The sequence below is a fragment of the Dermochelys coriacea genome, chromosome 8 (assembly GCF_009764565.3).
Source record: "Dermochelys coriacea isolate rDerCor1 chromosome 8, rDerCor1.pri.v4, whole genome shotgun sequence".
Lineage (NCBI taxonomy): Eukaryota > Metazoa > Chordata > Testudines > Dermochelyidae > Dermochelys > Dermochelys coriacea.
Window position 1 is genome coordinate 45,661,057 of NC_050075.1, and position 12,950 is coordinate 45,674,006.

Consider the following 12,950-nt stretch of genomic DNA (forward strand, 5'->3'; position numbering starts at 1 on the left):
TGCACATATTAAGTTTCTTACCAGTGAAGTTGAAATGATAAAATCAAGATAGAAGTGGTAAAATAGGTTATTTATATTACAGCAACATCTAAAAGGCCCTGAGATCAGGGTTCCCTAATGCAGGGTGTTCTTCAAAACAAATAAGAAAAAGTCCTTATCCTAAGAGTTTACAATCTAATTAGAAAACACAGATGATGGGAGAGTAAACCAAAGTACAGAGAGGTAAAGTGACTTGTCCAAGATCACACAACATATCAGTGGCCAAGCCAAGATTTAAAAAAAAAAAAAAAAAAGTTACCTTTCGTAACTGTTGTTCTTCGAGATGTGTTGCTCATGTCCATTCCACGTGCAGAGTTGTTTGAGACTTTTTCTTAGCAGTATCCGTAGGATTGTCTGTGGTGCCCCCTGGAGTGCCGCACTCACGAATTGATATATTAGGCGCCACCAACCCTATGCCCTCTCAGTTCCTTCTTGTCGGCAACTCTGACAGAGGGGAGGAGGGTGGGTAATGGAATGGTTATGAAAGGTAACCTTTTTTCTTCGAGTCCTTGCTCATGTCGATTCCATTCCAGGTGACTCACATGCAATATCTACGGAGGTGGGCTCGGAGTTCACAGTTTCGCGGCTTGCAGAACTGCCTTGCCAAAGCCAGAACCAGCCTGGGCCTGCTGGGTAAGCATGTAGTGGGACATAAATGCATCGACAGATGACCAGCTGGCCGCTCTGCAGATGTCCTGGATAGGCACCTGGGCCAGACAAATTCCCAAAGAGGCCTGTGCACTGGTTGAGTGGGTGGCGACAATCGCTGGGGGTGGCGCATGCAGGCAGTGATCCAAGAAGAAATTCTCTGGGCGGATACGGGGTGCCCTTTCATCCGGTCAGCCACCACGATGAACAATTACATAGACTTACGAAAGGGCTTGGCCCTGTTGATGCAGAAAGCTAGCGCCCTCTTAACATCCAAGGCATGCAGTGTATGTTCCTCCTCTGACTACTATGAACTATGTACAGATTAGGTAGAACAAAAGACTATGAAGAACCGCTAACGCTCTTGCTAAAGGTAAGACAAGGCACTCCAACCCGCTATCACGGGCGGTAAGAAGGAACCGAGAGGGCATAGGGTCAGCGGCACCTAATATACCGATGCATGAGTGTGGCACTCAAGGGGGCGCCACAGCCAATCCTAAAGATACCGCTAAGGCAAAAAAGTCTCCAACAACTGTGCATGCGGACACACACACCCCTAGAATAGAATCGACATGAGCAAGCACTCAAAGAAGAACCAGGTTTCCTAGGGCCCCAGTCTAGTGCCCTATGAACTAAACCACACTGCTTTATGAGTTTGAGCTTCAACCCATTAACATGCGATTTATAAAAGAAAAAAGATATGCCACTAAATTTATAAGACAAGTGTTCAGATTTATTTGGAAATTCACAGTTTCTAATGGCACTACAGCTCTGTAGTTACATATTCTTGTTCCACAATGTTGTATGCTGCACTCAAATAGTATAAACATTTTTTCTTCATTCTTGTTTGGAGCCCTTTCTGATAACACGTTCTATAAATCAGATCCATGTGCGCTGAATGGCTAATTGTGCAGACCGACTCTAAAAGTCCATCACAAACTAAATTTATAAACTAACATGAAAGCAGCAAAAACAAAGGCTTTAAATAAGTCACATTACATACAATACCCAGAAAAGGCATTCGATCCGTTTTAAAAAGGGTACCACTGAAAGTGCTTAATAAGTTAACTTAGTTTTACAACATGAACCTATAACACCCCTCAAAAAGGAATAATCTTTTGTCCCATTCACTCAGCTACACATTCACAACATTTTATTTTATCCAAATATACACTCATGGTCAAAATAAAAAACACTCAGATATGAAAGTAACAAACATACATACATACACACACACACACACACACACTGCACATATGTTAGCCAATACAAAAGCAAACTTTATGGAAATATCCACTTTTAAATAGACTTGAGCTGTTAGACTTCAAGGCTTGGCAAACTCACTTTCATTTGTCATGTGAACTTGTACCCAGCACTGGTTAGCATAGTGATATATTCAGCTGTACCTAGTCACCCTTACATTTCTCCTTGTAGATAGTCCCCAGTCTCCAGATTCTTAGAACAAAAAACAGAGTGACCAAAATAAAGCATCAGTCCTTTTTGGTTAAATACCGTAACAGAGAATTATGAAAGTCAGTCTGGGAAACAAAGGCATGTTTGTCAGTATGAGATCCTTCACGTACAGTGAGTGTTACTGTACGGCTGTCATTAATGTAACGCATCTAAATAAAATACACATCTGAAATTGATTACAAATGCAATTAATGGCATTACAGTTCCTTCTAAAAAGATATTTTGCCCAAGTGAGTTTTCAAAATGGAGATCTAATCAACAAGTCTACCATGTTAGTATTTCTACAGCCCACATTACAGAGTCCAGCTGAACGCCAACAAGTCCTTTTACAGCACTGTAGTGTTGCATCCTCAAAAGAGAGAGAAGTTACAAAAGAAATCAAATGACAATTTTATATTTCTCCCTCTTCCAGTGGCATTATAAATAGACAAAAGGCACATAAATACGGGAAGGTGCAAGAAATAGGAACAAAGCTAAAGGAAGAGAATTAAGCTTTTATCCCTATTCCACCCAACAAACTGGGCTTGAACAATCTTTGCCCCAGTAATTGTGAAAAAAGCTTTATAAAATGATCCCTCCCACCCCCAAGCTGTCCACAAAGAAAGTCTTCAGCCTTGTAAAGCTGAAACTCATAACCAAGATTGACACAATCCCATCTATTTTTAAAAGGCAGAAACCATAATTTCTGAATACTTTCCAGTTAGCTCATCTCTTCTCTCACCACTCTCCCACAAGATATAACAGACTGTTCTCAGATGAACAAAAACTCTCCTGTATGAGAAGTTCCACTAGTTTTAGATTTGTCCAGAAACAGCTGTGACACCAAGTGTTCCTACTGTTATATCCTTGTTTCCTTTGATTATGTCATGCAGGCTGGGCATTGACCCTGTCTTAGTCTGTATTAGAGTTTTTATGAACTTCCCTTGGTCTGGAACTTTAGACCGCCTTCGTTTTAAAGCCCTCTTCTCCGTTTTTGTCTTTTGGGTCTGTCCATTGCACAGACTTGTGCATGCTGAAATGCCACAAAAATAGGATTCCTCAGATTGTGATGAGGTTTCAGAGCTTCCTTCAGACGGAGGACCCTTATATGAGGAGTGATATACCTCTCCAATATTAGAGAAATCTCTCTGGTTCGTAAAGGGTTTCCTTCCTTTTATTTCCCCATTGGCTAATGGATGCAGAGGCTCTGATGCTGGTTTGATAGTCTCAATCTTTTCACTTTTATATTTGCAACGTTTCTTCTAAAGCAGAAAAAAGGAAACAATTAGATTGTGCAACGCAAACAGGAAATAATATCCAGTATGGATACTGGTAGGTCATACAAGAGTTCTGCCCAGCCTATGTAACTGATAGATAACACTGATGTTTATATTTAAGCATTTTTTATTTAAATTTTCACAGCTGCAGGAAATTATGGGGAGGGGTTAGAATTATTTAATGATTGTAGATGCTGAAATTCAAAAAGTTCAAGTTTTAACTATTAAATTATCAACATCACATGGCAAAATACACAAAGTAAATATCTTTAAATCAAACTAAAGTTCTCAGGCAGCATTTTTCTTACTGTGACAATCTGTACATTTTTATCATCATTGATGTAAATGTTTATCATCAGCTTGTGTGTGTACGGTGAAGTCAGAGTTTACTGACATTTACCGATAAAAACCTAATTCTTTCAAGCCTGGTTGTAGATAAGTGACTGACAAAAGCACCATCTACTGGTAGTGTTTTCAGAACACTTTTTTCCTTGCAAAAACTGGAAGAAAGCTACTATACCTTTTTTTCTGGTGAAAACTTCAGAGGTTCTACAATGTAGAAGTCATCTGGATCCACTATAAGAAAAGAAAGGATACATATAAAAGGACGATAAAAATTTAACTGAAACCATAGACAATTTCTAAAACCATGAAACTATACAGGATATTTCATTCCTCCTCCCCCCAAGGATTATTAGTCCACTTTCCATGCGTACATCTTAAGCTCCTATTAGATATTAACAGGATGCATGTGCATGGAAAGTAAACTCATCAAAATGTTCAGTATAAAGTTCTATCTCCAGAGTAGCTAATTTCTACCCAATTATATCATTTTGCAACTGCAGATCTCATTTGAGGGATTAGACCATAGGCAAGATTTGCAAAATACATTTTCAGAGGGAAGAGAGGGGAGTGTAGAAGGACCCTGTATCTGGGGCAGATTTAAGTATTTCCTTATTAAATAAAAAAGTGCTTTTTTCTGGCCTCCTTGCACAATTCTCCTTAGAGATTCACTGATCATCCTCCTAACAAGCTCAGGATTAAACAAACTTGCTTGTGCTGAAAGACCATATAACTAAAGATTCTTCTGCAGAAATATTTTGGAAAAGGCTACATCACAGAAAGGATACAATTCTATCGCAGGATATAATTGGAGGCATCACAATGTGTACCTAGGGCTGTAAGAAACAGACCAACACAACAGCAGTGTACCATGCCTTCAATATTTTCATTATCATGCTTCCAAGCACAAAGGTGTACACCACCAAACATGTAGGATATTAGTAAAGAAAGCAATTTGGGCATTAGCTGGTCTCCATAACTACACTTTTGAAATTCACTCTCACTTTTGTTTGTGTGGTTTCTTTTGGCTCACAGGTAGAAAAAAATCTCAAGTGGAAAAAAAAAGCATAACTTCTTTGTTAATTGGCGATTAGCAACACTTCATTTATTTTAGCTGGGTGCTGATCTGAGGAAATTGGATTCAATTTTCCTTTAACATGAAAGCTGGAAAAAAGATTTAATCTGTGAAAGAGGAAAAGTCACTAGTGAATTTGGATGCCTTAATATTTTGGTTGTGCCACTTCAAGACAGGTGTTGACCATCAGAGAGAGAGTTATGATCTTTTTTAAATGGTCTCAAGCTGGGCACCCAAAATGTTGAGGGAAATGTTTTCGGAACCTAAACTCCTTCAAGGTTGTTACAAATCAACGTATTATAGAATGCTATGTTTCATATTGGATTAATTTTTTTCAGATCTCTCACACACAAACTATAAACATACCAGTGCATAGAGAGTTGTGGATACTGACAAGTGTAAATTAAAGTTAAGGTCAACAGTCTACCAGATTCAGATTTTTCCTTTCAGAGTTCCTCTTAGCAGAATATGGCTTAGTTCTGGGCTAATTCCCCCGACTTTAGGAGTGCGAGAGTGAAGATACATGATCTGGGGAAGTGATCCTCCAAAAATAGCACAACTTACCAGCAGATTCCACAGCTAGGTGCAGATGATGTTAACCCCTTAAAGACAGTGACCCAAAATTTACGAGATATGAAGTGTAAATCTAACTACGGCAGTCTCCTTAGTATTTAATATAATATTGTTGAACGTATCAAATAAAAACATGTTTACAATATTTTTGCTTGGCCATTGCTGGTTGGGAGTAATGGAGGGTTGTAAATGTATACTTAGTGTCAAAGACCTCCAGAAGAATGAAAAAAAAACCCCCTTGTTTTTAATGTATATATTACTGTACAACAGACTAAAAGTCTAGCTAGCATAGTCATGGATAAAGGGAGTTCAAGTTTGCTAGAAACACCAAGAGATTATTTTAACATCAATGAACAGCAATCTCTAAAAACATTACCTTTTTTGAATTTAGTATCCCCCAGTTTATATAAACTCAACCAGATGCCTGATTTAACAAACACATGTTCTTCTCTGCAGAGCATGGAGTATTGTAAGTGCACATTTCTGATGACATACGGATTGAATGGGAGCTGCTGTGTGCTCACTTATTTAGGAACTTAAATTTAGGCTCACATTTCAGAAAATTTTGAACTTTGAGAAAAAAATTAAGCTCCCACCAGGTACAACAATACTCAAATTCAAGTTAAGTCTATAATTATACACAGGTTTTATATAGGAGTTCAGTTTACATATTCTGTGCCCTCATTTTGTTTAAAAATATTTGGCAATATTCTTTGAACCACAATTCGTTTATTCAATGTTGACAATACTATTCTAAAATGAACCCAGTTTCTTAACACACCCAAATATAAAAGTGCTCTCCATTTAATTTAGGGTAAGAATTCAGCCCTACAATGACTGATTTCTACCCCCACTTGATTGTTCTCAAGGCTTGGTGATTGCCAACTGGACTCTCCTGATTTACTCTTTTCTTTTCTGAAACTCTGCTCCTGAAGCAGGAAGTAGTTTCCACATAGGTTCATGTACACTAAAATGCGGGATTTTTTTTTAAAAAAAAAAAAGACTGGAAATATAGTTGCTGGCCAACACCTATGCTGACATAGAAAAACGAACAAGACAAATGAGAATTTTTTTTAATCTAGTCTGATAGAGTATCCACTCGCTCCCCAAAAAGTGGAAATCCAACTCAATGTTAATCTAGAGTAGCAAAAACTTAAGTATTGTATTCAGGGTTTACAGAAAATTTTTTTCTATGACTTCCTTAAATAGGCTTGTCTACTTCTGAAACTCCAAATTTAGCTGTGTAACTCATACCAAAAAGGTTTCTCTCTCTCTCTCTTTTTTTTTTTTTTTTTTAATAAAGAGAAGCATGCAGTATTCCTTGTATTTCTTTTAAAAAGTTCCAAGATTAAGGAGTCAAATTTTTTTGGCTTGCTGAGGAGTCTTATATTAAAGTGAGCATATGGTGCAGTAGTATCACATTGCTCTCTGACTTCCTATTTCTAGCTAAACAAGGTCAGGCCAAGTGATTTCTGTGCTAGGGGCTTCAAATGGTGCATGCGCTCAGTCAGTTGTGAACTAATGCCCCAAATGTACAATGGCGGAGGAGACATTAAAATCAAAGTCCTGCCTATTTATCTTTATAGCTATCAAAGTATTTCTGTAAGTGTGTTAGGAACCTGCATCTTAACCAAATTCCAGCTTTATTATATCTTGCCCACCTAAAGTTTCCCTGCAGTTTCAATGGTTTGCTATTCTCCTCTTCTTTCCTAAATAGTTTAGCATTACTGTTTGCTTTTAAAATATTAAAATAAAGTGCTCTTACTCTTAAAGTGGCTGACTGTGTAGTTGGCATTTTGTTTAAGCTCGTAAAACGTTCTAGGATTCTCCCCCTCCCCCATGAAAGCTTTTGTTAATTCCACTGTAGTAACCCTAAACAATTTTGATTTTTTGCACTGAACTCAGAAAAAACTTATACATTTCTGTTTTAGAGACTATAAAAAAAAAAACATTACCCACTGAACTACTTCAATTCACTATTTCCCAACGTACACAGTTATAGACTTCAGTAGCGTACAAGTAGAGTGCTTCTGGATTACCTTTTTTGAAACTGGTTTACAAACTACATGATCATACATCTACAATACATAACTCATATGGTACCGACTTTACAACCACCACTAGGAAGAATTAGCCATACATGAAACATACCTTCTTTGCTAGTTAGCTGAAAAGACTGGGACCTGACAAGTGGAAAAGAAGTTCTTCTTTTCAGATTCATATCATCATAGGAGGAAAAACACCTGTAATGACAAAAAAAACACAATAAAGTTCCATTTCCCAGAGTACTCTTGGGAGACACTTACTTCCCCCATTACCACTCTTTATAGTTTTGTAACCCACACATCTCCTGGGTGTGGTGCTCTGCCCCATCTCATGGCACTGAGAGGAGAGAGAGAGAGAGATCAATGAGTCTGCTCTACAGCCTTATCTAAGGGCCATATGACTTTTAGCTCATGCATTTAGCTCCAGAGGTCTCAGGTTCGATCCCCCCCCAGACGACTGGGCGCTGTCAGTGTTACACCTTCACACTGCAGCAAGCCTTCCCCATGGCAAGGTTTCTCAAAACTGCTCTGGACCTTGCCAGTGGTGCTCTTCCTGATGGCCAAAGAAAGCTACTGGAGAGTGAGATGCAGTGTTCTCTCTTCACATCCAGGATCTGATCCCATTCCTACATTAGTGATGTTAGACCCTTTTGCAAATAAAAGGCACTGCTTTCTACAAACTCCTCCACAGGAACTATTCTTCTATAGAAGTCTAGATGTTAAAGGGTATGTCTTTTGCTTATCAGAACCCAAACTTCTGAACTTACAGAAAATCAGACTGGTATAATTAAAATTGACAAACAATTCAACTGCATAGAAACAGAATAAGTGAGCAACTATCAAATGCCAGATAAAATTGTAAATATAAAGTTGTAAGAATTGATTAGAATGTCAGAGATATTACCTTTTGGGGCTTGGGTAGTGATTACTTTTGGGGATTTTTGAGAGGTAATCTTCATTGAATTGAGATGTATTTCTGCAACGCTGCATACAAAGCATCAAACCCAGGATGACACAGAGAACCAAAGAAATCACAAGATAGCTTTGTCGGTCAGACACCTGAAAAATAATTGGATTTTAAAAATAAAAAATCCAAAGACTAAATAAGAGAAGTTTAAATACAATGGAGCTAGCAGTTGAAGCTGAACACGTTCAGCTTCATGTAAACTTTAATGAATAGATCAGTTTTCAAATCAACTCTAGGGATTTTTTTTTTTTCTGTTCCACTTCATAATATCCATTTCTCAAAGTTAAGTAGTCTGCTATATAGCCAACAGGTCAAGTCCTGGCATTTAATATGCTGTAAGTGTATCTGCCACTTAAGTTTGACAGCTGTTAAAGCCAGTATACCTAGCATTTTCAAAGTACTTTTTACAGCATTAAGATCAGATAAAAAGTTCAGCTGCATTAAAGAAATGTTCAAACACGTTCACAGTCATACATGGCCTTAGGGTTAGGGTTTGCCAGAAGCTGGGAATGGGCAACAGGGGATGGATTGCTTGATAAATACCTGTTCTGTTCATTCCCTCTGGGGCACCTGGCATTTGCCACTGTCGGAAGACAGAATACTTGGCTAGATAGATCTCTGGTCTGACCCAGTATGGCTACTCTTATGTGCTTCTGAATTTCATTAAAACTTTGAAGAGATATGCAAGTATGCTGCCTGGATTATAATGACTTCTCATTAACAGAAATGTACTCTATTCTCTATACTAAACAAATGCTTATTTTTCAAATTATGCTGAAACTCACATAGGTTAGGTGATTTCTAAGCAGATGGAGTTATAGTTTCTCCCATGAAGAGCATATAAAAATATCTTAATTTAGGTTTCAGATACACACGTAAGAACATTTTTAATAAGAAACTATCTTCTCTGAAGAAAAACTGTTCTACACCATGGAACCTGGTTAATCTTATTTTATATAAAGCTGATCTCTTAAAAGGTCACTCATCTACTTTGAAGGGACATGTCCCTTACCACGCCTCATCTATATGGGAGGATTTTTTTTTTAAAATGTATACACATTATAAATAGTGCTTGATTCTGAAGATCACTGGCTGACAAATTGTATTAAGCTTGCTATTATCGTACCAAAAAACTGAAATTCAAGGGCATTACTTTACAATCAAAGTAACTTACAAAGGGGAATTATTCCAGCTATTTTTTTCCGGGGGGGGGAGGGGGAGGAGGAGCTTAGCTACACTTTCCATGTTTATTTTTAAAAACGTTTTTAGAGTTTTATGCTAAGCCGTTCATACTATATTAAAAAGCACAACGAGCTATTTCACAATTCCCAACCAAGTGAATGCACAACGTAAGGCCAAATGTCGTCAGCTAATCAGAAAAAAGCAGTATGCATTTTATTTTAAATTACATTTATTTCGATTTAAAATATAAAAGATGCCAATCCAAGGCTCTAGACGCCCTGATACAATAAAACCCCAGAAGCATTAAAGTAATCATTTTAACAGGAACACTGCCAGCCAGCCACTTACAGAAACTCCTTTCTATTTCTTTATTATTGTTGGAAACACTCCCAACCCTTTCCAAACACCTTAAAAGATGTCTTTGGCAGCATGTTCAGAAATTCACCAATCTCAAGCTATTTTGGACCCTGGGGATTGAAGCAAGTTCCAGTATCTTGAAGCCTTCACAGAATGCCCTGCCCACTGTTCCCACTCTTTAACAGGGATCCTGCTCAAGTGCCTCTGCTGACCACAGCTTGTGGCAATATGGCCCTTGAAGACTGCTGATATTAAATATCTTTGAGGGGTGTTCCATGGAATTTCAACTTTTTCCTTCAAAAAGCATGTATTTTTGGATCTGTTAACTGATAAATTATGACACCCCAACACCTAAACAGTGCAAAGAGTTGCATTCCCTGCTTTATTGTTTACTATTATATATAGTGACCTTGACTGAGATTGTCCTAGGCACTGTGTATACACATTGTAAACTCAAGGCACAGACTGTTTTACTAACTAAATACAAAAGACAATCAAGTGGGAGAAAACATTCCCATTTTACAGATGGAGAACTGAAGAACAGATGACATGATCTAACCAAGATCATACACAGGAAGCTTGGAGATTAAACCCAGATCTCTCAAGTTCCACTCCAGCACCTGAAACAAAAACCAACCAACCTTTTCCTCATGCAAGATTTAGGTGCTTGAGTTTCATCAATTATTGCAGGAGAAACAAAATTCCACTCTTGCACTTTATGTGAGCTACTTACTTTTTAAGTGAATTTGTAATTTTTTTTCTAAGTTTTTTTTTTTAATTATTTCCACAGTGGAGTATGTACACACTTCAATAATGCAACAACAATTTCAACTCAAGATCACAATATGTATTTACTATAAGGTACACCGTTCTGTACTGTTTAATTTATTTTTCTTTAGCGGTAACTACAAAGCCATATTCATTGATCGAAAAATAGCATGTTAGTATTTAGGATTATGTTCCTTTAGTACTTCTGAATATTAGAGAATTTTCATTTAGCTTAGTTAGGCAAATAAAACTCCACATCGTCTTTACACATTGTTGGTCTGCTTCATATCTGACTGTGTGTCTTTATGCTGCATGTCGTGTCTCACAGCCTTAATTGTTTAGTAAAGCATACCAGTTGCCAGAGAAGCCATTGTAAGTACTTCCAGGACTAGAACCAGCATCTGTGGAGCGTGCAACGGATTGTAGTCCCACAGTACCATCGGGAGGCCATGAAGAGGCACAGCCAGGGTGCACTATCGAAAGTAGGTGCTGCAGGAAGTGCAGCTCAAGACATCCACAGTGACAGAACCCTGTGGCCCTCCGATTTGCCAGGCCCCCTATTTAACCCCAGAGGTTGACCCAGGAAGTTATCTGGGCAACACAGACTTCAGCCTGCTGCAATATCCTGACACTGCTTGATCTCTGATCTCCAATCTTTGACTCCAGCCTGACTCTGATCCTGATTCCTGCCTCTTTATGCTAACATGGCACTGCCTCTGAACTCTGGCCTTCAATCCCGGCTTGATCCTGACCCTTGCTTATGGAAACTGGCTCGTGATTCCTTCAGCTCCTGTCCGGAGACTACCATCCCCTGGTGGGCAGACCTCAGCACAGCTGTAACAATTAGGCCAGACCGCATATGCCCTGGTCCATTACAGAAACTTTATATGTGGCTCAGTAATTCTGCTACACTATAATTTATGGGAATCCACAGAATAATTAACAATCCTGAATTCTTGGCAAAGATTGGAGAACAACTGTAAATGGTTATTTCTTCTATCTTCTTGTTCATTTACCATGAAGCTGAAACATTAGTCTTATTTATCCTTAGCAGCACTATGATGAAACGGTAAACTAACACTTTTCCACTTGTCTCTATGCAGATTTAAGAAATACCACGCATACTTCTGAAAGTCCCTTTCATTCTTTTGATCCTGCAAATCAATGACTTGATACTCAAATAACCACAAATGAATAGATAGTGTTGGTTTTAAGTTTAGTTATGACATTTTTATTAAATGGCTTTTAATTGCTTTTGTTTTCTCTTTGAATCTGTTGGTATTCATCAAGACAAAGATTTAATTAGCTGCCTAGTCTCATTTTAGTTTTGTTGGAGGTATCATGCATCAGAGAGTGAGCTGCTGCTGCTTTTCTACCTCACTTGACCAAAAGTCCTCACCATTAAGGCATGAACTCCAGGTATTAGGTCAACCTGACTAGACCCTTTAATTTTCTACCCATTACTACATTCTATACTCCTGCAGCCCCTTGTCCCCATATTTCAGCAGCTATTTTTAAAAGCAGTCCTGCTGCAGACAAGAAAACTCACACTGACGGCTAAATACTTGGCTGGCTGTCAAAGGGGGCTGAAAGCAATGCTACCTGCATCTCCTTGCAGATTAAGTTTTACCCCGGCAAGACTCAGCTACCAACAATCCAAGAAACATTTTATACAAGTCTCTCATGCCTCTCATTGTACTGCTGAGTTCTAATTACCTCATGTTTTAGTTCAGCCACAGTTGTTGACAGATTGGAAACTAGCTGTGTCATGTTGGTCAGCTGTGCTTGTAGCAGTTGGATGGCTTCTGTTTGCCGCTGATCCTGTGTTTAAAAAAAGTTGGTTTATCCCCACTTAGTTCAGTATGTGGGATTCTGCTAACATGTACCATACTATTTATCAAATTATAATTCCATCTTATCCACGAAGGCAGCAGACACTACATAGCCATAGGCTTATGAAAAATTCATTTACATGCTGACTAAAGACAAACTTTTACAGTAGTTAGGAGATCTTATTCTATAATGCAGAAAGCTATTCTCTACACAGCACCTGAAACAGAGTAAAAGCAACATTTTAGCTGTGTCAAATTTCTGCATGAAAAGCTTTATTGAAAATCTTTAGCAGTTCTAAGAACTCTAACGGCATCCAATAATCTTTTGTAATACAATACCAATACATCCCACTATGATGATTTCTAACTATTCCCTTCTGTAAAGTGCATAAC

The 12,950-nt window shown here is 38.2% G+C and overlaps 1 protein-coding gene across 6 annotated transcripts in view; it reads right to left on the minus strand.

The window, feature by feature from the left end:
* Nucleotides 1-1,398: 1,398 nt before the first annotated feature.
* The window catches only part of SUCO (SUN domain containing ossification factor), a 75,124-nt gene continuing 63,572 nt past the window's right edge, over nucleotides 1,399-12,950 (minus strand). For all 6 annotated transcript variants that reach the window (XM_038413275.2, XM_038413274.2, XM_038413271.2 and 3 more), the window contains 5 exons: nucleotides 12,442-12,546; nucleotides 8,356-8,510; nucleotides 7,558-7,649; nucleotides 3,937-3,992; nucleotides 1,399-3,401 (listed from right to left, as the gene is read on the minus strand). In XM_038413275.2, coding sequence (XP_038269203.1) covers nucleotides 2,955-3,401; nucleotides 3,937-3,992; nucleotides 7,558-7,649; nucleotides 8,356-8,510; nucleotides 12,442-12,546 — 855 coding nt within the window. In that variant the 3' untranslated portion in view covers nucleotides 1,399-2,954. The remainder of the gene's footprint in view (nucleotides 3,402-3,936; nucleotides 3,993-7,557; nucleotides 7,650-8,355; nucleotides 8,511-12,441; nucleotides 12,547-12,950) is intronic.